General features: G+C 49.8%; 4 protein-coding genes across 15 annotated transcripts; 3 read left to right on the top strand and 1 right to left on the bottom strand.

Annotated features, from left to right (window-relative positions):
* The first annotated feature begins 130 nt into the window (after window positions 1-130).
* On the top strand, window positions 131-3699 carry dusp11 (dual specificity phosphatase 11 (RNA/RNP complex 1-interacting)). The gene is made up of 10 exons (XM_086135513.1): window positions 131-307; window positions 785-860; window positions 929-1060; window positions 1507-1630; window positions 1705-1765; window positions 1864-1910; window positions 1992-2067; window positions 2165-2284; window positions 2750-2812; window positions 2889-3699. The coding sequence occupies exons 1-10, from the start codon at window positions 270-272 to the stop codon at window positions 3202-3204; spliced, it is 1053 nt and encodes a 350-aa protein (XP_085991639.1). The 5' UTR covers window positions 131-269; the 3' UTR covers window positions 3205-3699.
* A 1558-nt stretch (window positions 3700-5257) lies between these two features.
* On the top strand, window positions 5258-16547 carry xpo7 (exportin 7). 3 transcript variants are annotated; one of them, XM_086135323.1, is made up of 27 exons: window positions 5258-5335; window positions 7053-7199; window positions 7881-7974; window positions 8356-8588; window positions 8654-8758; window positions 9039-9204; window positions 9401-9474; window positions 9557-9676; window positions 9754-9900; window positions 10171-10361; window positions 10709-10902; window positions 10984-11089; window positions 11239-11374; window positions 11859-11932; window positions 12147-12227; window positions 12483-12546; window positions 12621-12732; window positions 12990-13096; window positions 13177-13265; window positions 13369-13476; window positions 13643-13725; window positions 13905-14119; window positions 14192-14330; window positions 14482-14639; window positions 14728-14826; window positions 14901-15028; window positions 15664-16547. In XM_086135323.1, exons 1-27 carry the CDS (start codon window positions 5303-5305, stop codon window positions 15755-15757), a joined length of 3297 nt encoding a protein of 1098 aa, XP_085991449.1. In that variant the 5' UTR covers window positions 5258-5302; the 3' UTR covers window positions 15758-16547. The 3 variants fall into 3 exon arrangements, with proteins under 3 accessions (XP_085991449.1, XP_085991450.1, XP_085991451.1); XM_086135324.1 differs by having other exon boundaries at window positions 10171-10343; XM_086135325.1 differs by having other exon boundaries at window positions 10171-10343; window positions 12624-12732.
* A 243-nt stretch (window positions 16548-16790) lies between these two features.
* On the bottom strand, window positions 16791-18706 carry pbdc1 (polysaccharide biosynthesis domain containing 1). The gene is made up of 6 exons (XM_086135472.1): window positions 18624-18706; window positions 17710-17775; window positions 17575-17634; window positions 17361-17501; window positions 17076-17187; window positions 16791-16948 (listed from the first exon to the last, which is right to left on the bottom strand). Exons 1-6 carry the CDS (start codon window positions 18651-18653, stop codon window positions 16857-16859), a joined length of 501 nt encoding a protein of 166 aa, XP_085991598.1. The 5' UTR covers window positions 18654-18706; the 3' UTR covers window positions 16791-16856.
* On the top strand, window positions 18514-24792 carry dmtn (dematin actin binding protein). 10 transcript variants are annotated; one of them, XM_086135471.1, is made up of 16 exons: window positions 18740-19451; window positions 20856-21195; window positions 21282-21368; window positions 21527-21670; window positions 21764-21808; window positions 21872-21980; window positions 22077-22121; window positions 22198-22338; window positions 22649-22746; window positions 22821-22926; window positions 23012-23067; window positions 23347-23386; window positions 23498-23505; window positions 23681-23746; window positions 23883-23963; window positions 24050-24792. In XM_086135471.1, the coding sequence occupies exons 2-16, from the start codon at window positions 21187-21189 to the stop codon at window positions 24161-24163; spliced, it is 1149 nt and encodes a 382-aa protein (XP_085991597.1). In that variant the 5' UTR covers window positions 18740-19451; window positions 20856-21186; the 3' UTR covers window positions 24164-24792. The 10 variants fall into 10 exon arrangements, with proteins under 10 accessions (XP_085991588.1, XP_085991587.1, XP_085991589.1 ...); XM_086135462.1 differs by having other exon boundaries at window positions 18514-19451; window positions 20856-20915; window positions 21167-21195; ... (1 more) ...; window positions 23498-23746; window positions 23880-23963; XM_086135461.1 differs by having other exon boundaries at window positions 18515-19451; window positions 20856-20881; window positions 21167-21195; ... (1 more) ...; window positions 23498-23746; window positions 23880-23963.
* The last annotated feature ends 304 nt before the right edge of the window (window positions 24793-25096 follow it).

Consider the following 25096-nt stretch of genomic DNA (forward strand, 5'->3'; position numbering starts at 1 on the left):
CAAAAGCAGCGACAATCATCGTAATTTCGATTAACAATGACAAACTCAAGTGCCACAACTCCCACGGGTTGTGTGGTTCCTGAAGCAGCTGCGGACACCATGTGGTGACGTCATCTACGCGCGTCGCCTCCTCGCCGTGGAACACGAATGAAAATGACGGAAGCAATTCAGCGGCCATGAGGAACATCTACGAGCAATAGAAGTTCGTTTGCAAACTGTTTTTAATTTTAATTTGTTTGGAATCGGGAGACAACACATTAGGTTGGAAAATGTCCCGTTACGGCCGAAAAAATCCAATTCCGGACAGGTGAGATGACTTGCTTGAACACAAGCTCAAAATTCATGTCAAGCTTGAAAATTTGTGGGACAGTTAAAAATGCTTCATATTAAAAAAAATCGCAAATTACATAGGATTTTACGGGCATTAAGTGTCCCCCCACTCGAGTGTAAAAAAGCTGAATCTCACTTGATGTCAGAGGATATTGTTTTAATATTTTCATTGATCGAGATGTGGGCATAGGTAGAGTTGTGCACGTGATTTTTGGTGACGATTGGTTGTAGTTTTCGAACATAAAGCCACGTTAAGATTTTTTTCAATGGGTGAGTCACTGGTTGGCTTATTTTCCACATAGGTTTGAACATATATTCCATAGCTTGCAGACCCTTGGGGTTGACTTTGAGAACTACTCTTAGGCTAGATGTGGATGTGTGTGTGTGTGTGTGTGTGTGTGTGTGTGTGTGTGTGTGTGTGTGTGTGTGTGTGTGCGTGTGCGCACGCGTACAGATGGCTGGACTACAAGGCGGTGGGAAAGCGACTAGGCGGGACTCGTTTTGTGGCTTTCAAGGTTCCTCTCAAGCAGGTGAGCGCGTCCTCATCTGGCGTTATGTCTGGTAAACTGTTGCAAATACTAACAGCATTCCCATTCAGTCTCTAAACCGAGGCCTAGAGCCCGCTCAGGTCTTCGGACCGTGGGAGCTGTTGGACGCCATGCAGGAAGACCAACAAGAACTGGGACTTGTTATTGACCTGACCTTCACCACGCGCTACTACGGGCCCCAGGTATCGCCCGTTTGGCCGGCACCTTCTATTCCTTGACCTTTTCACGCAAACCTGGAAACTTTGCATGGGAGTTAAGAGGAGGCGGCAATTTTCATCCGAATGTTGAGCTTAGACTAGTAGGAATGCATATTATACATTATTAGCAACAAAGTTTTGGACTTGACTTCCCCTTTTATAATTGGTGTGTTATAAGCAACCAAATGTGGGTGCACAGTAACCCAATATGGGGTTGTTTTTAAGCCTTTTGAAGGGTGTCATTTAATGGGAAAGTTTCCTGGAAATGTGTGTGGGATGAATTGGACCACTATACTCAGTGGAAAGCAGTCCCGTCTGGATCTGCGTGACGGTTTGTATGGCAAGATTCTATGTTGCCAGACAACATAGGATCTTGTGTGCCAGTCAGTATGGTTTGTTCGATCGCCACCCCTGTCTGCCCCATGCTGCAGGACCTCCCAACTTCACTACGCTGTGTCAAGATCCCCACGGAGGGTCACGTGGTCCCCGCCGGCGGTCCCATCCTGGCCTTTAAACAAGCCGTTCGCCAATTCCTTCGAGATAACATACACAACGGTCAGCCTTGCTGCTACCCGTCGCAACCGCCTTTGGTTGCTGGGCTCACCTCGCCTTTCCACTTTGTGTTGCAGACAAGCTGATCGGTGTCCACTGCACGCACGGACTCAACCGTACTGGCTACATGATTTGCAGGTGTGTATGTGTTTGGGCGTGCGGGTGCGTACGTGGTTGGTTGAGGTGTGCCAGGCGACACTGTCTTACCGCTGCAGCATGTTTTTCCTGCGTGTCAGGTATCTCATAGACGTGGACGAGATGGATCCCGCCAAGGCCATAAAACGTAAGTTGCTCACACACAAGCGCACGCGTGGCGTATTTGCATGGGACATGATTGCGTGCCCTTGCGTGTGTGTTTTTTCAGTGTTTAACTCGAGTCGCGGTCACAACATGGAGAGAAGCAACTACATCGATGACCTTCGCACTGGCCCACGGAGAAGGTAGCACAAGCGTTACGGCAGGCATGTGCGTCTTTGCTTGGATACTTATTGCGTGTGTGCGCGCCTGTCCCGCACACAAATGCTTTTGTCTGGGCAGCAACGAGGGCATAGACGATCGTCCGCCAACGTCGGTGCCGGGACAAGCCGTCAATCGGACACCGGCTGCCGGTAGCGCGCCTGCAGGCGGCCGTTGGGGCGGCGGCAGCCACGCTTGCAGGTACGGGCACCGGTTCACGCGGGCTCTAAGGCGTCAAGTTCACGCTCACACACATACACACTCAGTCATCAGAGCTACAAGTGTGCTTCTCACCAAGGGATGACGGGGGCAGACGGAAAAGCCATTCTAATTGCTAAATTAATTTAGGATTGACACCGTAATCCTTCAAGCGGAGCGTGTCCAAGTTTTTCGAGAAAGGGATATACATCCGAATGAATAATACTGCACAGGCTAATAAACAGGTGCTGCAAACTGGAAATGAATTTCAGTACGTTGCGGCGTCTAGCTGGCGGAAGGAACACAACTCAAAGATTGGGGGTATTGAAAATTTATAAGGTCACGAATGTTATTTGTTTGTTTACACAGTGTGTGTGCGTGTGTGTGTGTGTGTGTGTGTGTGTGCGCGTGTGTGAGAGAGAGAGAGGGATTCACTCACCGTTTTTGTTTTTGTATCACTTCCTGCAGATTTTTCTCACCAAGAGCTACAAGACAACAACCGCTTGAGTGGCCCCGAAATGACAGCCCCCGGTGTGTGTGTGTGTGTACGCCTGCGTGCGTGATAGGAGACACTCACCAACAGTTTTTTTCCTCCTACTTCCTGCAGATTTTTCCCAAAAGGAGGCAATCGCCGACACCCACATGAATGTCCCCAATATGAGCGGCCCCAACATGAAAGCGTCCAACATTACCGGCCCCCAAGAAGCAGCCTGCTTCCGTTCCCGCCTGCACATCCTGCCTCCATCCCCTCCAGAAGGGCATTTCCCCATGCTGCCAACTGGCAGGGTGGGCCCACGCACCTTCGGGGCCATGCACAGCCAAAGTGCGTTTGGGGCCGCCCACCGCCACCGCCCACCGCCCTCCCACGTTACTGTCCCCGGTGGGCCAATCAGCAGAGCACTGAGGATGAAGGGTGGGGCTAAAACTGAATGGGAACGTTTTTAGTCTTGATTTTTGGACCGTAAGAAGCGTGCGTCTTAACTCCTTACCTCTGCCAAGGCTAACGACCTAGCCATTAGCTGCTGGCTAGCTCTTTCAATTTTCTTAAAGTTTGATCGGGTTCTGAAATTTGTCTTGGGAGGTTCCATTTCTGTATGAAGTCGTCTGTCCCTTGATCAGGATGGATTTGGACTGCTCGTGATGCAGCCATGCTTAGAGCAAGCATTCGCTGCAGGAAGATAACACCCCGCTGCAATATGATTGGCTGCCCCATCCAGGTAGGACACACCCTGCTGCTTCTGCTTCAATGTGGCGGCCAGCGTTGTTAAGAAGCCCACTAGCAAATACTAACTTGTTTTGAATTTTAAATACATGCCTTAAACTTAAGTAATCCTGTAATGATCTTGTATTTTTCATTATCATCCTTTTTTTTGTTTTGTTTTTTAAAATCAATTAGATTTTAAAGTATTTCAAAAATGCTTCACTTCAATGCTTCAATTTTTATTAGTTTTAAACATCTTTTTTTGTATATGGAATACTGTAATTGTTGAATGCAGGATAAAAAAGGTCACAATAAGTATTGTTTAATAAACTAAACTACAATTCCCAAACAACTGTTTGACCTCCCTTCTTTATGGCCAAACAGTTATGCTGAAATAATATTAAAATAAACCCCAAAAGCTCAGAATGAATCAAATTTATTGACAAAGATGAAAACAAAGGACATTTTTGATAGAATTGTATTTATTTTATATTGGGGTTTTTTTCAATCTTAGTTTTGGTTATTTTGTTAATATTTGTTGACTATAATGTTATGAATGTCACGTTTCATAGCAGCGGACCTGAACCGGAAACAATTGCTTCGTTTTGTTTTGCTCAATGCATTAGTCAAACCTCGCGTTTTAACATTTAAACTTCTCACGGTAAAACGTTAATTTTAACATGGTAAAAGTTGTTTTTTTCCTTGGCCTGGCAGCAGTTGCTTCCGGGTGATCCAGATGTCACTGGCCTCCAAAAAGTGTAAAATGCCATAACTCTCACATAACATTAAGCGGAGTACTGTAGACATTTTGCTGTTGTAATGTAACCACAGTGACATTGGCACCATTCTTGTAACAATGCGTTACGTCGTCAGAAGCGAATGTAATTAAAATAATTTCTAGATTACATAATTTAAACGTTTGCAGGAATAAACAAAAGTGATGACTGAAATGAGTGTTAGACGTTTCCGCTGCTCGCTTTCGGTTTCGCTTCTTCTTCGGGGACATTTCACGCTGGCCTGTTGGTGTAGCGACGACACACCGCCTCTCACAGGCTCTACCCGGCATTGCGAGTCGTCGTTTTTGTTCAAACTGTTCGGAAAGGCCGCCTTTAATGATCCAACTTAAGTGCAGCTGCAAAAAACAGGAAATGTGTTCATATAATATAAAAACAATAAATAATAATGAAAAAATGTAAAAACAGGGAACATTGAACCCAAAAAAACCACCCACAATTAGATTTTGCAATTTTTTAGGACTTGCACGCAAATGCTGACCAGAACTCATTTTGGAATTATGAAACACGGAACACATTTTGAATTTAGAATGTTGTCAATTTAGAATGTCAATACAGTATTGTAGCGGGTGGCAATAATGTCTGAGAGCGAATTTTAACGTGGAAAATGTGGTAATGGGGACTTGTGGGAACTTTTAGAATGTGTTGTAGTTGTAATGTTTTGAATAAGTCAAAGTGTTGAAGGAGGTGGGAATTTTGTAGAACAGGCCTGGATTTGGACAGTTGAAGGTGGAGAAATTTGGGTGTAGCCTTTTCGGAAGAGCGTTTTGCCACAAATGAAGAGCAATGGCTATAGGATTAATCGTAGTCAGGTTTACCCGTTTTTCATCCAGTGATCTCATATTGCTTAAAAAAAGCGATTGGACGAAACAAAAGTGACTGCACTACCGAAACGAATAAAGACGAAATGGGATTAATTAATGGCTTCAAATCCAAATCGAGTTTGGTTGTCGGCGGTACTGTGGCGGGGCCACCGTCAGGGGCGCTGTCGCGCGCTTGACTAGCCATAAGCGGAGTGAGAGGTGCATGAAATGGGGGAAAATGGCGGATCATGTGCAGGTGAGCGGGGGCTTGGCGTGTTTGCAACCGCCGCGACGTCGGCACGCGACGGTCGAACGGAGCCACGAGGCTGCCGCGGGCGTCGGGGGTCCCGGCGAGGAGGCCACGGGCGGACGGAGGGGGCCGGGCCCGCTGGAGCAGCGAAGGACTCTGCCGTCGCCTGACTCCACCAGCCGCTGCGTGGCCTGCTGTCGCAACGTTAGCCCGGCGATGGCGTCGCCGCGCGGGCTCTCGACGCGAGGCGTCCCCGGGCAGAAGGCGGGCGTGTTGCGCGCGGACGAATGCCGCCCGTTTTTCTAATGGCAGTATCGGAGACAACAATTAAGGGCGACTGTAGCGGGCTAGCTTACTGGTCGTGTGCCTTCTTTTGCCCGCCCGCCGGCAGCCTACCTCGGTCGCCTGGCGAACGCTTGCAAACGACATTGGAAACCTCCCATTTTCCTCCTTTCTTTTCTCTCTTTTTTTTTTTTTTTTGCTATTGTTTCCTCCCGGGATATTTTGCTGCGCTTTCAGAGATGCCAGCTAGCCATGCTAACGTTAGCATAAGCTGAGCCATCAACAACTCCTCCCGCCCGCTGGGTTGCAAACAACCCTCTTTGTTGTTCTCGTTGTTGTCGTTTTTGATGGAGAAACGGACACAACTCTGGGCGCGTGCGTGAGCTTGAAGCGAGCGAATCGACTCCGTTTCCTGTCGCGTTGTTTATGTTGGTTACTAAGCAGCGCCGTGTTGGCCACTTAGCCCGCTAGGTGGCTAAGCTAACCGCCGCGACTGCTGCTCTCTGGCACTAGACGCCGATTGAAGTCCAGGAATGTCCACGCACTAGTCACCTCAAACGCGTCCGTCTGGGTTCGGGGCTCGCTCAAACGCTCCACGTTGCTTTCAATCAACTTGAGCATGGACGGTTGTTTTTGCATGGGTTATTCAGTCCCAATAATGTTGCCCAAATTTTCTTGAGCCACATATAATCTTAATTTACTCACGAATGGATTTACCCTGTTTGAAATAGGGATACAATTAATGATTATGTTGCTATTAAATTAGCCTATAATTGTTTCCATTGTTCAGATTAAAAACTTTTAATTGCCATACTTTCATTAAAAAAAGACCACATTATTTCAACTTCCTGATTTGATCTCTCACGTCTGTCAGAAAATTGGCAAAAATGTTGATCTTTGCGGTCCAAAGTCAGAGCCACTGCTTGATTTTGGTTCAACACAAAAGATAATCAGTTTGCTTCCATGGAGAATTACAGAAAATTGACATGATTTACTGTTGAAAGGCTGAAATTCCAAAGATTTTAACTATTCCAAATCAAACAAGGTCTCAAACCAATTCATTGATAATCAAAATTGATTTGATTCTAAATTAATTGTTTCACCTCCTTTATTTATTTTCTGTTTACCCATGAGTGTTGAATGTGAAAAAGCTATTTATCTAAAGATTTCACAAATAACATTTTAGAGCTGCACTTGTGATATTGCCTAGTATCTCTTTCACCCCCGGTTGTCACATCGCCATAGTCGGATACCAGCCCGTGCTGAAACTCGGCGCCGCGGCATCTTTTGCGACGTGACGGTGCGACTTGACACATCCAACTGATATCATGTCGACTGCCGCCGGCGAAATTCGCACGCATGGCGCACCTGACCGCCCTCCACGCATGGGGTTGCATGACTGTGTTTTGTGCTGATAAGCGCCGCGTGTGTATCGCCGCAGGGCCTCGCCCAGCTGGAGATCCTGTGCAAGCAGCTGTATGAGACGGCTGACACGGCCGTGCGCCACCAAGCAGAGAAAGCCTTGGTGGAGTTCACCAATGGGCCGGACTGCCTCAGCAAGTGTCAGCTGCTGCTCGAGAGAGGAAGTGTGAGTCTCGTCACGCCACATAAGCTTGCTTTTATTTGGGAGTGGAGGAGGAACCCTCCCCCCAACACACACACACACACACCCTTTCAGATGAACTGAACGTCTGACTTAGTGTTGTACTTAAGACCCCACTGTCTCAGACTCACTCAATCGAAACAGAGACTAAAACAAGACCTAAACAAGACTGAGACGGGCTCGGAAAATAAAACCAATCAGTGATGAAACAACATGTATATCCTCAAAATAGATGATGACTTAGCAGGGCGCTTCCATTTTCAAATCGTTCGACCACATGATGTCTTTTTCTAGATCGACGCTCAGTCACGCTCCGTTTGCACAAAAATGGATGTCTCCCATTTCGACTTGGTTGGACATGTGCGGAACACCTCAGACTGCTGTGGTGGCCCACAATTGACAGCTGGTCCTTTCTTTCTGATGCACATTGCAATTCGCCTGTAGGTTCAAAGTCCCCCAGTGTAGCGCCAACTACTGCCAAGAAGGACTTACTCAATGTCCGATTTCTTGTTTTGATTTTATTTATTAAATTTTCTCCCCTTAAGTATCGGTGATTTGTATCGGCAGCCTCCATGAGAGCCCGGTAGCTTAAAATAAGGCCGCGTCGACCTGGTACCCGAATGGCAATCGTGTGTCCTGTAATGTAGCATGTTTGTGTGTCTGCAGTCGTCGTACTCGCAGCTGCTGGCGGCCACCTGCTTGTCCAAACTGGTGTCAAGGACCAGCAACCCCCTTCCTCTGGAGCAGCGCATCGACATTCGTGAGTGCCACCCTCGCAATAGCACACGATAGTCCTCGCCGTACGGGGGTCGTCTTGCCAATGGCACCGGGCCCAACCCAGAAAACGGGTGAGCAGCCAGGACGGCTGGAGTCGAAAGCCGAGGGCACTGCAGGGTCAAATCAGCCATTCACCCGCTTCATTCTTACGCAATAGTCAGCAGAAGAGGCGAATAAATCATATTCTTGCAAACCTTGATGTCCCATTCAGTACCAGCCAATGCTAGACCAAGTCTGAAAAGACGTTTAAAAACGTCTTTGGGAGTGAATGAGTTAAAAGTAGTGCATGTGAGCAGCTGTAGCGTCCACGTTGCCATTTTGTCGTGGCTTCGCCACGCTTGTGACGCGCAGCATGTCCCGACAGGGAACTACGTGCTGAACTATCTGGCCACGCGGCCCAAGCTGGCCGCCTTCGTGACGCAGGCCCTCATCCAGCTGTACGCCCGCATCACCAAGCTGGGCTGGTTCGACTCGCAGAAGGACGACTATGTGTTCCGCAACGTCATCGCAGACGTCACGCGCTTTCTGCAGGACAGCGTGGAGCACTGCATCATCGGCGTCACCATCCTGTCGCAGCTCACCAACGAGATCAACCAGGTGGGTGTGGGGAGGCGGGCACCGGGGGGACGCACGCCGACGCCTAACGGTCTCTCTGTCGACAGGCGGACACGGCGCACCCGCTGACCAAGCACAGGAAGATCGCCTCGTCCTTCAGGGACTCGTCCCTCTTTGACATTTTCACGCTCTCCTGCAACCTCCTCAAACAGGTCAGTCGGTAGCGACCAGCAAGGTGACCTTTCTTCAAGCAGGAGCAGAGTTCATGTCGAGTCAAATTTGGATTCACAGCCCAAAATCCGCGTTCGCTATTCGTTTACAGTTTAAGGAGCGAGTCTCGAGTCAAATTTAATGTTACGAATTATGCGTGATTTATTGCCCCACGCTGGTACAACGTTGGACTGGTCGTCGGCCAATCGGCATGTAGACAGGGGAGGAAATTTTATGTATTTATTCAAAGAATGTGTCCGATTGTTGCGTTTTGCGCGGCAGGCGTCCGGCAAGAACCTGAACTTGAACGACGAGTCGCAGCATGGGCTGCTGATGCAGCTTCTTAAGCTGAGCTACAACTGCCTCAACTACGACTTCATCGGGACGTCCACCGACGAGTCGTCCGACGACCTGTGCACGGTGCAGATTCCCACATCCTGGCGCTCAGGTAGCGTTCGTTTGGCATCGTTTTTGGATGTTCCTTTGGTTTTCGGGCGCAAGATTTAACATCTCTCCTGGTGCAACAACTCATCAATGCTCAAATGAATTGACAACTCGGTTGAAGATCAATAATTGATTCTCAGCGCTACACACATTGTACTTTTATTTTATTTTTTTCATTTTTATTTTGATTGCTGGCGCAGCCTTCCTGGATTCGTCCACCCTGCAGCTCTTCTTCAACCTTTATCATTCCATCCCGCCTTCTCTCTCCCCGCTGGTGAGTGACACAAGCAGCAGTCAGCCGTCAACCAATCCTGCCCGGCGCTGACCCCGCCCCGCTCTGCTCCGTGTCCGCGCAGGTGCTGTCATGTCTGGTCCAGATCGCTTCCGTCAGGAGGTCCCTCTTCAACAATGCAGAGAGAGCCAAGTTCCTGTCGCACCTGGTGGACGGCGTCAAGAGGATACTGGCCAACCCGCAGGTCCATCTCACCACCGGGAAGCGTGTGTGCACTTTTGTGTGCGTTTGTGACCCCCTCGCTCGTGTGGCCCCACACAGTGTCTGCCCGACCCCAACAATTACCACGAGTTCTGCCGGCTGCTGGCGCGGCTCAAGAGCAACTACCAGCTGGGCGAGCTGGTCAAGGTGGAGAACTACCCCGAAGTCATCCGCCTCATCGCCAACTTCACCGTCACCAGCCTGCAGGTGAGCCGCCCAGCCGCGGACCACCTGCCCAACATTTAGAGTTGGTTTTTCTTTTGGGTTTTTCTTTCAAATTTTGCAACTCCTTCACTGCACAGCATGTCAAAAGATTTTCAACCTAATTCTTAAAAACAATAAGTCCTTCTATGTAGCCACAAACTCGCAACCGACTATAGTTTTACTGTGTGTGCACAGCGATTTATTTTTTTTGTGTCTCTGTGACAATTAAGAAAAATCGATGAGGGCTGTGTTGACGTGTGGGTGTCGTTTCAGCACTGGGAGTTTGCCCCCAACAGCGTGCACTACCTGCTGAGTTTGTGGCAACGCCTGGCAGCCTCGGTGCCGTACGTCAAGGCCACAGAGCCACACCTGCTGGAGACCTACACGCCCGAGGTCACCAAGGCCTACATCACGTCGCGGCTGGAGTCGGTCCATGTCATCCTCAGGTCAGCCCCCCCACATAGGTATTACATACACATGCATACAAAACCGAACAAAGTAGCCAAAAGTGTCAAGTCATTTTGAAAGTGTCCTGATTTTGAATTAAAAAAATGAATATTAAAAAAAAAAAAAAAAAAAAGTTTGTATCCGATTCAGTGAAAGAACTAATCAACAGTTGAATTAATTTATTAGTTCCAGTGTTCCTCCGCTTTGTATTTTGAAAATGTGTGATTTTTCCCTGCAGTGTACGTGTAAGCACTAGTTTGAGCCAGCAGGGGGCTCACTGTTTTATCTGGATAGGCTTTTAGGGTTAATTTTATAAAATTAAAAAAAAACTAAAAACTTTTCTCACGGTCTCGTGTGGTCGCAGAGACGGTCTGGAGGACCCCCTGGACGACGCCGGCTTGGTTCAGCAGCAGCTGGACCAGCTGTCCACCATCGGGAGGTGCGAGTATGAGAAGACGTGCGCTCTGCTGGTGCAGCTTTTCGACCAGGCGGCGCAGAGCTACCAGGAGCTGCTCCAGTCCACCAACTCGGGCGCCGCCGACGTCACCGTGCAGGAAGGTGCGTGGCTTGCGGACGGGCCGGCCAGGTTGCTGTGCGCTCGTTGCCCCTGACGCTCACTCCTCTCCTTCCACCTCTTAGGTCGCCTCACTTGGCTGGTCTACATCATCGGGGCGGTGATCGGCGGCCGCGTGTCCTTCGCCAGCACTGACGAGCAGGACGCCATGGACGGGGAGCTCGTCTGCCGGTGCGCAGCCGTTTTTGCATTTGCTAGCGCAATCTCCTTCTTCGTCCTCAGCCCTTCATTTCTTTCATTTTCTTTGGTCTTGTCCCTCCCCCTTTGCCCGTGGTGGGTTTCCCCTGCACGCCGACATTCCTTCTGGTTGTGCCGCTCAGGGTGCTGCAGCTGATGAACCTGACCGACTCGCGGCTGGCTCAGGCCGGCAACGAGAGGCTGGAGCTGGCCATGCTCAGCTTCTTCGAGCAGTTCCGCAAGATCTACATCGGTGACCAGGTGCAGAAATCGTCCAAGGTGAGGAGGCTCGCCGACGACTCCCGGGAGAGAAAATGCTCCCATCGTGACCCGTGAGTCGCAAATGAAATGATTGGGAATCGTTTGCTCGTTTCCCGGCTCGCAAATGTCGTAACCACGGTGGGAGTTTTAAAGGAACTATCCATGTCCGCAGCCTTCACAATTAAGGCATCTTTCGACTGCTCTTCTCACCCCAAATTTGTGCCATTTTAGTGGGCGCTTTAAGGTAGTTTTTAGACACTCGACTCAGAACCCCTCGTAACATGCGAGTTGATTGGTGAATATTTTGAATTGAAACTACTCAGCCAATCTCACACGGGATTCCCTAGATAGCAGACCAAACAAGAGTTGCAGAGAGATGTTGACAAAGAATCACAACTGTTTTACTCCGGTTTGAAGTTGACAACCAGCATTACTGAAAATACCTCTTTTCGTGTGTGGTTTTTGCTGCCTAACTTGAGGTTCACCGTGTGTTTAATTGCAGCTGTATCGTCGTCTGTCGGAGGTGCTGGGCCTAAACGACGAGACCATGGTGTTGAGCGTCTTCATCGGCAAAATGTGAGTGACGGCATCGCTTCTCTTTTTCAACTTCGTTACCTCGTCTACCTCTCTCCCGACATATTCTACTTCTACTACTTGTCCTTCTTCGACCTCTACTTCCTCTTTGTGCGACTTATTCTACTCCTTCTTCATGTCCTGCCCTTATCGAAGGAATTCCTAATGGTCATAATAATGCTAACATTCCTGAAAATGCCGCCCCTCCTCATTCCAGCATCACCAACTTGAAGTACTGGGGCCAGTGTGAACCCATCACCTCCAAGACCCTGCAACTCCTCAACGACCTCTCCTTGGGATATCCTTATCGATGAGCGCATGCATGTTCACCTTGGCTTTTTAGGCGCAAAGCGAGCGTTAGGGTCAGCCGTTGTCGTCACGGAAACCGACACATGAGACTTTTTCCTGGGATGATTGGTTTTGATTAAACAAAATGGGGGAGGGTTCAATTGGAATTTTTTCGAGGCAGATCATCCTTTTGGCGTTCAGCTCCCGTTAACAGGTTGAGGAGGTCTTTGCTCGACTTTGCTTTGTCCTTGACGTCCACGTGCACGTACAGCAGCGTCCGCAAGTTGGTGAAGCTGAGCGCCGTGCAGTTCATGCTCAACAATCACACCGTGAGTATTTGGTCCCCGTCTCCATCCTCGACAGTGCCGCCGCCACCACGGCTCTTTGCCTTGTGCTTTGTCAGCAGAGCGAGCACTTCTCCTTCCTGGGCGTCAACAACCAGTCCAACCTGAGCGACATGAGGTGCCGCACCACCTTCTACACCGCGCTGGGGCGCCTCCTCATGGTTGATCTGGGTAAGCGCTGTGTCCCGCATTTTGGCAAATTTTGGGGGGAGAAAAGGTGTGCTTGGGCGCCAACTTGCTGCCAGGTTACTTCCGTGGCACCTTGAGAAGGGAGTGACCTGACCCAAAGTGTTTTGAGACACGAGCTATCGCTCGGGCGGATTTTGTATGATTTTGGCCTGCGAACTTGAGATACGAGCGCGCTCAATGTAACTGAACTCCTCCCTGGTGATACTAAGCAGCATTTTGGCGTGCATGTATTGATGCAGGGGAGGACGAGGAGCAGTTTGAGCAGTTCATGCTGCCGTTGACAGTGGCCTTCGAAGCCGTGGCCCAGATGTTGAGCACCAACACCTTCAACGAGCAGGAGGCCAAGGTGATGCGCATGCACATACACCAGGTCAGATTAAGCGTCAGCAGTCCTAACATGGAGCCCTGTGGGACTTTGTCTTGCAGAGGACTCTGGTGGGCCTGGTCCGAGACTTGCGAGGGATTGCGTTTGCCTTCAACGCCAAGACCAGCTTCATGATGCTCTTCGACTGGATGTATCCTTTCCGTGGTCTTCTGAGTTAGTTTAGTTTCTGTTAGCTGGAGTGTGTGTATTTTTGCCAAGGTAGCGCATGATGGGCCCTTGACCTGCATGACCAGATATCCGGCCTACATGCCCATCCTGCAGCGGGCCATCGAGCTGTGGTACCACGACCCGGCGTGCACCACGCCCGTCCTCAAGCTCATGGCTGAGCTTGTTCACAACAGGTGGGCGTGTGTGCCGTCAAAATCGTACGCTTCGTCGGCCATTAATCTGGATAACCTTGTATGATGCTCTGGTTTTATGAGTGCAGGAGTTTGTGTGTGTGTGTTGTCCTCGCTTGTATGTTTTCTTTGTGTGTGTGTGTGACCTTGTGGTGACTTTGCATTGCAGGTCGCAGAGGCTGCAGTTTGACGTCTCCTCGCCAAATGGCATCCTGCTCTTCCGGGAGACCAGCAAGATGATCACAACCTACGGTGAGGACTGCTGACATCGTGTATGTCAGCGACGCGTATGTCCGCGGATGTAACTTGACTCGGACTGCAGCGAGGAGTCCTGGAAATGTCCTAGAAAATAATTTCACGAGTAGAAACCTGTTTGTTTTTGTTTTTCCTTGTGTGATTTGACTTTGGGCACGGCTCGCTTTGTTGCCCAGGCAACCGCATCCTAACGCTGGGCGACGTACCAAAGGATCGTGCGTACGGCGTGAAGCTGAAGGGTGTGAGCGTGTGCTTCGCCATGCTGAAGGCGGTGCTGAGCGGCAACTACGTCAACTTTGGCGTCTTCCGCCTGTACGGCGACGACGCCTTGGATAACGCCCTGCAGACCTTCATCAAGCTGCTGCTGTCCATCCCTCACAGCGACCTGCTGGTGTGTGCGCGCGTGCGTCCTCGTGGCAGCTTCCTCGGTCGTGACCTCATAGTAACGCTGTGACCCCCGTAGGACTACCCCAAGCTCAGCCAGTCCTTCTACTCCCTGCTGGAGGTCCTCACCCAGGACCACATGAACTTTATAGCCAGCTTGGAGCCTCACATGGTCATGTACATCCTGTCGTCCATTTCGGAAGGGCTCACCGCACTCGGTATGTAGTGCGCTTTGACGACAGTTTCGAGGTAGCCGCTCTTTCTTTCCCAGCGTGGCAACAAAAAAAGAAAATCCATGAAATGAATTGACACTGGCTCAAGCAGGCCGCCATGCGGCGAGCTGACGTTTAGTCTGTGTCCCCCCCGCAGACACGATGGTGTGCACGGGCTGCTGTTCCAGCCTGGACCACATGGTCACGTATCTTTTCAAGCAGCTGTCGCGCTCCACCAAGAAGCGAGCCACGCCCATGGCCACCGACGAGCGCTTCCTGCACATCATGCAGCAGCACCCCGAGATGATCCAGCAGGTAACGCCGTCGCCGCGCAAATGCAAAAAGTCACAAAAGAATCGTCTGCCGCCTGGTGACCGCGTGCCTTTTGTGGCGGCCGGTGCAGATGCTGTCCACTGTGCTGAACATCATCATCTTCGAGGACTGCCGCAACCAGTGGTCCATGTCCCGACCGCTACTGGGGCTCATACTCCTTAACGAGAAGGTAACGTGTTACGTGTGCGCATACCTCCGGAGCGTGTGTTGATGCGGCACGTGTGCGCGTGTTGTGATCTGCAGTACTTTGCGGACGTGCGCAACAGCATCGTGAATAGCCAACCTCCGGAGAAGCAGCAGGCCATGCATCTCTGCTTTGAGAACCTCATGGAAGGAATCGAACGCAACTTACTCACCAAGAACAGAGACAGGTGAGCAGCCCTCCTGCGCTGACTTCTCAGGCCTTGTCCAGATTTGCCAGATATAAAATTCACACAATCGAAGTAAGGAAGAAAACTATCCATCTGCATTCATTTGGCAAAATTTTTAGCTGTGTATCATTACTTTTGAAAAGACTTGAATCGGCCGAGCAATAAATGAGTCAGGCCGGCATACTTCCTGGCAATTCTCCTTAGCCATGCGACTAACTTCCTACACACCACAATTGATCCCCGTGTGCTCGGAGTTAAGCATTTGGCTTCAGAATAAGCAAACATGCATGTTATCCGTAGCTTAGCATGTTAGCATCCGACCTCCAGAGTCTCCATGTGGCTGCAGCTACCCATTGGTCTTTGCATGGTGGGGAGACTGGGACACAGCCAACCGTCACTAAGATGCTAACGGCAGCTTCGCTGATTATGTGAGCCTATCGAAACATAACAGCTCCACAATCTCTACTTGGCTGCAGTTGCCCTCATTCTTACCGTGACATGAATTTCCTGTTGACAAACAACAACAAAAAAGCCCATTAGCATCTTGGCTGCGCAGTCTCCATATGACCTCCGTTGATTGCTTGCTAGCATAGCGTGCAGGCGGCGTGTCCCTAACATGTTGGGTGCTGGTGCAGGTTCACGCAGAACTTGTCGGTGTTCCGCCGGGAAGTGAACGACAGCATGAAGAACTCAACGTGCGGCGTCAACAGCAACGACATGATGAGCTGACATTCCACGCCCACGCGTCTCAAACCGGCGACAGACCACGGCCCCGCCCGCCCACCCCCTGCGGGAGGTCGGCACCAGTCCCGCCCCGCGCATCTCGCCGCCCCCTTGTTGATACGAGCATATATAAATATATACAGATCTATTTTAACGCCAATCACAGGGTGGTTGGGGCGGGGGGTTAAGGGGAGGGGCGGGGGGCCAAATAGTCCAACGCGCTCGCCTGCCTTGTATAGAAGACGACAAAGTCGAGTGTACATTTTGTTTGCTAACATTTTCAGTGATGTTTATATGATATTGATGGGATGATTGAGCTTTCTACGCCGTCGTCGCTTCACGCGCATGGAAGCAAGGAAAGGTAAACAGAAATCAAAAAGTGTTGCATCGTGTAAATAATCTTCAAAGGCACGTTTTGCGCGTCCCATTTTGCACTCCTTCAAACAATTTGGGAACACAGAAAAACAAACAAAATTGCGCAGAGGTCGGGCGGATCAGGTCAGGTCAGCTGGGTACCCTACCGGGCCGGGTCCTTTCCCCAAAGATGGACGGGCGGGCGGACGCGTCGCTACTTGAGTGCTTCTTCCAACTTTTTGTTTACTTTCTGGATTCCTGGGACCAGGTTGTGGTCCCGTGTGCGCGTGTGTGTGTGTGTGCCACGGTGCTGTGTGGAACACTGGCGCCCCCTGGAGGCAGGAAGGCGTTCAGGTGTGCATCGATTTCCCAGTTTGTCACTGACGTGAATGTGGAGTAGCTGCTGTGTCGTGACTGCAAATAAACCTCATCCTTTTTACAAGATACGCTTCAGCATCTTCAGATTTAACCAGTTTAACAATCCAGTCCTGATTTCTGGGTTCGGCCACATGATGTCGGCTGGCAATGCGAGCCTGAGGACACTGACCGCAGATACAGGACAAACCGGCCTCAACCTCAGATGGATATAAACGGACCGATTAATATGCTCAATTCTTGTTCCACCAGCGCATTGCTCAACCGAATCCCAAATCTTTTGCTTCCCCCCCAGTAACAAGACACAAACTCAAAGACACACTTTATCGCTTGTCAGCATAACAAAACATTTGGCGGGGGGGCTCGTGGTTGTAGGTTAACTTTTAGAGGACTTTGATGTGAAGACTGTGTCATTGAGCCCTTCTCGGTTTCGGGCGATCTCCACAGCGAAGAACTGGATTCTGGTGGCTGGAATAACAACAGGAAAGCTTATGAAAGATAGGAGTGACTCACAATCCCTTTGGAGTGATTATGAAGGCATCAGTCTGAAGTGGATTTAGACAAAATGACAATGCAATTGAATTGGCGCACCCACCGAAGATGGTGTTCTCTTCAGTGTAGTCCTTCTGGCAGTCCAGTCGCAGCAGAGTCCCGTAGTTGAAGTCTTCCACCAGGCCTTCGTAGCGGTTACAGAAGGGCCGCCATCTCTGGACACAAACCAAACCACCAATTCACAAGTAGGCCACTACGATTCTGATTTGAATACACTTTCCCACTATCAATTTAAGAAAAGCAAAATGACATTGTTTGCTTCTTGTCCCCCCCAATCCAGGTATCTTGAAATGGCGGTCAGCCGTCCGAGTGAATAAACGTGGCCGACCTCTTTGGCCTCCGCCGACTTGAGTTGGTCCGGGTGGAGCACTTTGATATCCAGGTCCTCAAAGGTTTCTCTGAAGGTGGAGTAGATGTCATCATCCATCTTGGTCAACTTCAGGAACTTGGGATCCACTGAAGATATGAGCTGAATGACAATGACAACAAAAACTCTTCAAGGTCTTCAATGTCATCGGCGCTCTCCTGCCGGCGATGCTCACATTGAAATAAACCTCGGCGTGGTTGTAGGCCTTCATCGCCCACATAACTTCCAGGTGCTCCTGAAACGTAAAGTGAATGTCGGCTTCGCCTTCACGACCGGCAAACGTTCTGATGAACCTCACCACCATACTCACATCGTTCCCATACGCCTCGGCGGGGAGTGACAGAGCGTGTGCGGCGGCTGAAGCTCCATCCGGACCCTGAGGATGGAAAATGACTTCAGTTTGACATCATCAATTGGAGGTAGGAAACGATTACCAAATATGCCATTGATTCATTGGACAAAAGTTGATGTTGTCCTTCCAAACGCAAAGGTATGCATGTAATCTGCAGGTGGGTTTGTTTTTGTCACATGGGGTCACCGTTCTCATGTTTGACAATGTATTATCTGTGACTTTGAGTACTTTTGGCTTTTGGACTGGTGTGGGCGGCAGTGTTGACTGGCTGCTCACTGCTTACCCCATTAGACGGTATGCTCGAGATCCGTTTGTTTACTTGGCTGCCCCACCATTTCACAATAATGTGAGGCCTGTTTTTGACTACTTGTGGGGGGCAATACAATAAAATTTTAGGTAGCAGTGCAAAGCCATACTAAGTTACCAGACAACTTTACTGAACTGCAGACGCACTGTTATGTAAATAGTTTGAAAGTAGATTCATTGGATTGTTGGGTTTTCGTTTTAAGGTGTGGAATGATCCCAAAGTTTGGAAATTTTGTCTTTTACGCATTTTTTCCGACTGTCTCACCGTTTTTTTCCATACAGAGTTAGAAGTGAGAAAAGTTATAGCCGAAAATCTATAAGCTGTGTTCCCCCAATCGCCATTTGAATTAAAAAACAGGGTAAGGAAGATCCTCGGGTTTCCCGGTGGGCGATGTGGTGGTGGTACAACATGCTTCCAGCACACCACGTGTCGACCTCTCAGCCGGTTAGCATTAGCCACGTTTGCTGCCGAGCCCGCGCCACGATTGACCGACCGCCGTCGTGACGCGCCTGGACTTTTTGTGGACACGTTCTGGCCGGTTTGTGGACATTTCTTGTCGTCTTACCAGAGACGAGAGTCCATCGCTCGACGCCATCTTGCCAGGGGAAAGCTCGTCTATTGAGCGAAGAGATGAGTGAGGAGCAGCCGGATTTGAGAGGGGGGGGGGTCAAACTAGAACGACATTCTTCGTGTTGTTTTCCTTGACATTGTACACCCTTATTTTTTTTATTCAACTTGTCATTTGAAAGGATAATATGGCAAATGTGTACATGTGACTGCAGCCGCTTTTATGTTCGAGCAAACGTCTTCATTTTAATCCAACATTTACCATTGGGTGACGTCACAGATTTGACCCGGCCCAAATTGTCTCATTTATCGTAATTGATTTCATATACACATTTTTTAGGTTTTCAAAAGTGTTTTACGTCAATACAACGTCACATATTTGGACAGGGACTCTTCGGTTCTTATTTACTGACACAACAGACAACACGTAGCATTTATCTGGATTTGTTTCGCAAAAAACAATCAAGACCTGTACATTTCTTACCGTGCTTTTGAATATTCATCTATTAATTCATCTCGGTCATTTCTTTCTCAGAACATCCCGACTGGACTTCATTCAAAATGTTCTGCTCGTACTTGAATGACATTAACGACCAATTTTCGGACGAGAACGCTGGTGCAGTTTTTTTCCAACTCTTAATTCAGAAACGGAATTGAAATGAGTCCAAATATGACATTTTGCGGACAATTCCCCTTTACTGACTCGCGCAGACGTAACGTCACAACGCCCCCATCCCGCGCCTCTGGATGCGGTCACGTGACAGCTGAGCGTCGTTTGTCGCCCGTGCACGAGCCTCGACGCGTGTGTCCGTCTGGATCGGCTCAGGTGAGACCGCTTTAATGCACGCGCGAGTGAATGGGATGTTTTGCATCTTTTTCTTCTTTGCATTTGTGCTCAAGGTCACGTGACGCCCGCGATGCTCTTGATGCGCGCGCGTGCGCACGCATGATTCATCCCGTTATGCCTCATGTCGCGATTTGTCCTGTTTGGGTTCATCCAATCCTTGATCAAGAGACCTATCTCCCCACCACCCATGATGTGTTGTGGATGTACAGTGAGGTTGTGTTTATTGCATGACGAGAGAGGTAAAGAAACAAATGCACTAGACACCAACCTTTAAGACAACCACACACTGATGGACAATTTATTGGTCTTCCATTAACGATGCTAGCCTGTTTTGCGAATGTGGGAGGACAACAACATGCTAACTACACACAAGCAGGACTGGAGGCCAGATTGTGTGGCAGAACCTGCAGACTGTGAGGCAAGCGTGCTAGCCACTTGTCTCCCCGCCTGTAGGCCCGTCCCCGACAGGAGCTACTCCAGCATCATATATTTTGGCACTGAGTCATTTAGCGCATTACTATTTCCAGATAGCTCAAGTTACTTCTTCGGTTCGCTCTGCATTCCCACGTTTGTCGTTTACCTTCATAAAATGATAATTGGTCAAACCTGGACTGATAGGACAAATTCGACAGAGCGGTTGTGTCCGTCTGGAACAGCCGCAGACCGGGAACCCCGTTCCTGGAGATATTGTAATCGTAAGCACATGTCTCTCCAACGTTTGACCGTACATGAGCGCAACGGTGGCACCTTCCAAGCTATATTTAGGTTTGGAACCTGTGACCCAAGCTGCCTGAGCTGGGCTAAAAAGCATTGGCGGTCAGTATGTTTTTTCTTTTGTTGTTTTTTTTTAACTAAAGTACACTCGCATCAAATTTTGAACATGTACAAATTTTCTTTGCGACAAGAAAACTGTTTACGACCGCAACCTTTTGCAATGGTTGAAAACTCTCATAGCACAGACAATTGTCCCATCTTGCTTATCGTACAGAAAACCTCTTCCAACAACTTTTAGGTCCAAAATCCAAAATGTCACACACCTGCCACTCATAACTTGGAGCTTCCCGTTGAATCATTTTTGGGGGTTTCGGCTTCACCTTATGTTGGAGGCAAGCAAAGATGTTCCCACAAAAGCAAAAAAAAGCAAATCGCCACTGTCCTGTGAAAAACACGTATCTCCATTTTTTCCATTTCCTATTTTTTGACGTTAATGGGATGTCTGAATGTGAGTGAATGAACGCCTTCCTCCCTTGACACATCCATGTGGTTGAATGTGGCCGGTGTGGCTAAAGCAAATGCTTGTTCGGCCGGGTCGTTTTCTTCCTGTTGGCCTCCTCTTTCTCATCTTTCTCTCTTCTGCCTCCCCCTCCCTTCCCTGTTTATCAGCTCAGCCAGCCTGGCCGACGCCCTCTGCAAGTATCGCCGTGGTTACAGCACACGCCCCGTGTGTGTGTGTGTGTGTGTGTGTGTGTGTGTGTGTGTGTGTGGTGATCTTCATCACAGCGTGTTAGTTGTCATGAGACAGCGTTCGCTTCACGATTCAACTTATTCGTACTTTAAATCATATGTCCCGTGTGTGTATAATTGTGTGTGGTGTGAGCATTTAGTGTTTTTTGTGTATGTGTGTTTTTTTTCTTGCTTGATGTGTTTTGCGTGCATATTTTGTTTTGTCATGTGACACTTTTTTTTTTTTGCAGGCTCCCGGTGATCGGCAATCATGAACAAGGTAAGTAGCCACGCCCACATAAACCAATTAGCATCGTTAGCTCGCACCGACTGTATGTGTTTCCTGGTCATGTGACTTCCTGTCAGGTGGAGGGCCACGTCGTCGCTCCTGCGAACTCGTCGTCCTCGCAAGGGCCCAGCGCCCCGTCGTCTCCCGCCACTGCCGCCATCATGGTAAACGGCTGCATGCTAACCTAACTGATGCTGAGCTAGCCGATGCTAAATGTGAAGCTAAACTTCACTATTCTAGTTGAGGCTCTGGTGGTGCGTGCGTGACATATGCGTGATATCTGTACGTGTTTGTATTGTGTGTCTATGTGCGTGCGGCGCAGGCACGCGTGGATGAACAGGTGGTGGCATACCGCGATCTGGCGGCTATACCCCGCGATAAAGCCATCCTACAGGTGGAGCGACCTGACCTCATGACCTACCAGCCTCACCTTAGCTTCTCGCCGCTGGACCTGCCGCGCAGACAGGTGACACGCCATCGTCACGCCATTGGCGTCACGCGATCATCATCGCCGCATTTTGAGTTGTACCCAAATACATTATGTGTTTGTGTCCCTCAGCGCTCTCTTTCTCCGCCCGCTACCTCTCCCACCATGTCTCCTGAGGTAAGAGTCCCGCCCACGGAATTCCACCATGCCACCCTTTAGGGCTACGACTCCCTGTTTCAGGTCAAAGGGCGGCGAGCAGAAAGCGACAGCGGCTCCCCCGGAGGCTCCATGTTGCAACTGCACGCCGGACGCAAAATCAGCGCCAGTCTGCAACACTTTCACCGGCCAGGTACGCACGCCCATTCTTGCACAAAGAAACACACACATACACACACACAAACGCACACCCTTGAGCAAGTTCACATGTGCACCTCTTGCATTGCAGATAATGGGACAAACATCTACAGAAAGCCTCCCATCTATAAACAAGGTGAGTCCCACTTGACACATTGTGGTCACGTTTCCACCTCCCTCACTGTGGCCCCCTCCTCGCAACCTTGAACTAGAAGGTTCCAAGTCCACCAGCGGGAGCGTCGGCGGCGTCATCCAGGCGGCCAAGTTCCCGGCCGCTCAGCCTCCCGATCCCAAGCAGCCGTCCAAGATCGAGACCGAGTTCTGGCCATGCCCCCCGTCGCTGGCTGCCATGGGTGAGTGTCACCCACTCACTTCTACAACAGTCCTAGAAAATCGCAATGTCCAATCACCGGTGAGCTATTTTTGGAATAGGCCTGCAGGCTCCTCATGTGGTCTTGGGGGCCATCTCGGTGACCCCTGCTTTCGAGGTACTTTTCGCCATTTCCTACTTCCTGCTCGTTACGGGCACTTCCTGTTTATCGCTACTCACATTCTGTTAGCCACAGCAATACACACACACACACACACGGACTCTCACACCAAGGACGGAGGAAGAGCCCGACAGGAAGTTGCCCACAATGACTTCCTGTTGCGGTCTGGCAGAAATCGAGTGGCAGAAGAAGAAAATGGAGGAAGAAGATGATGACTTTGAGGACCTGACTGACGAGGCCAAGGTGTTGCAGGAGCAGGAGCTGGAAAAGGTTGGCGCATGATGACATCACAAATAGGGCCGGTGACATCATCGCAGAGCGTGCGTGACCAACGCTGTGTCTAGATCAAGTCCAACCTGGGCCGTCTGATCCTACGCGAGGAGAAGGAGAGAGGTGGCGACTTCCGGCGGAAGACGCGCTCACTGCCCGACAGAACGCACGCACACGGCAGTGAGATGACGCTGGCGAGCTAGCAACCTTCTCTGTGGCGCCGCCCGTCCCGACTCACGGCCTCTTTCCTGTTTCCTGTCCGCAGGCCTGTCAGCCAATGCGTCGAAGTCACCGTCGCGTTCCAGCTCCGGTCTGAGCAGAGTGAGTCCTTCCCCTTTGTGCTTGCCACTTCCAGTTTGTCATCGCCACTTGCGTGTTTTCGCCAGTTCCTGGTTGTCACCACTTTCTGCCTCTTGGCGCCACTTCCTGTTTGTTGTGGTCACTTCCTGCTTGGTTTTACCACTTGCTGTTGTCACTATTTCCTGTTTCGATGTTCCTCAATGTACATTAGTTAGAATTGAGCTGGCCCTTCACTATGCTGTGGATGATTGACAAGAGTATGATGTCATGTGACATGATGTCGATTGGTGACGCTTTCAGAGGCAGTCGGCCGAGTTTTCCAATGACGGCCACAATGCAGGTGGGTGGACTGAGCGCAGCTTCCTGTTTCATCTCATCTGTCAAGCTCTCTTGAGTGATTGATTGATTGATTGATTGATTGATTGATGTGTGCGTGTTTGTGTCTCCACAGTGGCTCAGGTAAGTGTGTGTGTATCTGATGTCAGCTCAATGTGCCTGGGTGGGAGTCTTTTGTGTGTGTGTGTGTGTGTTTTGTTTGGGTGTGCACATTTAGATGTGGTTGTGTGGGTGTGTGACTTGGTATGCATCTGTATTCTGTTGCATTGCGTGTGTGTGTGTCTGTGTGTGTGGACAGAACGGCGGCCCACAGCGTGGTCCTCTGGACCGCGGGACATCGCTGCCAAGCATCTTGGAGCAGAAGGTGAGATACTGCACGAGGCCACCATCTTGATTTGGTGGGCTCCTTCTCCTCACACATGTACACACCCAGAACACTTAGTAACTTTGAGACACACGGACAAAAAAGAACATGTGACGCTGTTGTTTCCCGCCAGCAGGTTTATCCCTACGAAGTGCTGGTGGTGACCCACAGGGGGCGCTGCAAGCTCCCACCCGGAGTGGACCGAACCAGACTGGAGGTGAGGGGCAAAGCTTGAGCGGCCGCCACCAGGGAATGAGCGTGGCACCCACTAACAGTGCAAGTGTGCGTGTGTGCGTGTCACAGCGACATCTGGACCCTCAGCAGTTCCAACAAGTTTTCGGGATGAGCGCCTCGGAGTTCGAGCGCCTGTCACTATGGAGACGGAACGAACTGAAGAAGAAGGCCTCGCTTTTCTGAGAGGAAGTGACCCTACCAGAAGAATATAATTTCCTCATTGTTGCTCTCTCTCACACACACACACACTGCTTACTTCGTGGTGACCTGCTTCCATCAAAATAGTTGAGGAACCCGACAAGTGCTTGCGATTTACACACACACACACACACATTCACAAAGACACCTAACCATATGCGCACAGACACGTGTGATGCCATGGTTACTAGTGCATGTGACGTCACGTGTCCCGCGGTGGCGTCAAAGGAGAATGAGGGACGAGGCAGCCCAAAGAAGCCGACGTGTCGCTGCTCAACTTTGAAGGGCCGAGGTTTGTTGTTTTTCTTTGCTCACGTTTCCTGGCGTCTGTCTGCTCATCGATGTCAACCGTGTACGCACGCACCACAAATAAACTCCCATAAACACAACAAATGCACGAAAAGCGCTTGCTGGTCATTTCAAAGTCACAAAGCGTTTCATGGGTTCCGTTCGGGTGCGTCGGGGGTGTAGACATAAAGTTGAATTTTCAGGTCGCTCTACATGCTCGAGCAGATTGGTACCATGGACAGCTCCAATAATTTTTCTTTTTATTTGCTACTTACTGGAGACTAAAGGGGGCTGAGAAAATGAAATAAAATGCTGTAGTGAATTCATTGAGGCTCCGCAGATTCCTGACGGTGCTTCAGCCACCATTAGCCATCCCTGAGCGAACTGCTCCGGTAACTGCAACAGTGACGTCACCGAATACGACAGAGTAACTTCACTGCTCACTAAACACTCGCTGCTTGCTGTCACCGCCTTGTCCCCAGCAACTGTACTTTTCATTTTATTTTAACTTTTACTTAAGTACAGGAGTTAAAGCAGTTTGCGTTTACTATACAGTGAAGTTCACATTCTGGAGAAAAATATACAGAGTTTGAGTATGCAGTACATTGGCGACGTGCGTCCCGACGCAGG

This window comes from Hippocampus guttulatus, chromosome 17 (genome assembly GCF_054856545.1).
Source record: "Hippocampus guttulatus isolate MCC_2025c chromosome 17, RoL_Hgut_1.0, whole genome shotgun sequence".
In the NCBI taxonomy this organism is placed as follows: domain Eukaryota; kingdom Metazoa; phylum Chordata; class Actinopteri; order Syngnathiformes; family Syngnathidae; genus Hippocampus; species Hippocampus guttulatus.

Bases quoted from the DNA above. Each gene is read 5' to 3' on its own strand.
- dusp11 (XM_086135513.1), top strand. From the start codon at position 270: ATGTCCCGTTACGGCCGAAAAAATCCAATTCCGGACAG. The intron at 861-928 runs GTGAGCGCGTCC...ATTCCCATTCAG, and splicing joins TCAAGGTTCCTCTCAAGCAG to TCTCTAAACCGAGGCCTAGA. The intron at 1,061-1,506 runs GTATCGCCCGTT...CCCATGCTGCAG, and splicing joins CGCGCTACTACGGGCCCCAG to GACCTCCCAACTTCACTACG.
- xpo7 (XM_086135323.1), top strand. From the start codon at position 5,303: ATGAAATGGGGGAAAATGGCGGATCATGTGCAG. The intron at 9,475-9,556 runs GTGAGTGACACA...GTGTCCGCGCAG, and splicing joins CGCCTTCTCTCTCCCCGCTG to GTGCTGTCATGTCTGGTCCA. The intron at 10,362-10,708 runs GTATTACATACA...GTGTGGTCGCAG, and splicing joins AGGTCAGCCCCCCCACATAG to AGACGGTCTGGAGGACCCCC.
- pbdc1 (XM_086135472.1), bottom strand. From the start codon at position 18,653: ATGGCGTCGAGCGATGGACTCTCGTCTCTG. The intron at 17,776-18,623 runs GTAAGACGACAA...TTCCATCCTCAG, and splicing joins GCGATGGACTCTCGTCTCTG to GGTCCGGATGGAGCTTCAGC. The intron at 17,502-17,574 runs GTGAGCATCGCC...ATTGTCATTCAG, and splicing joins ACGCCGAGGTTTATTTCAAT to CTCATATCTTCAGTGGATCC.
- dmtn (XM_086135462.1), top strand. The intron at 23,068-23,346 runs GTGAGTCCTTCC...TGACGCTTTCAG, and splicing joins CCAGCTCCGGTCTGAGCAGA to AGGCAGTCGGCCGAGTTTTC. The intron at 23,387-23,497 runs GTGGGTGGACTG...GTGTCTCCACAG, and splicing joins CAATGACGGCCACAATGCAG to TGGCTCAGGTAAGTGTGTGT.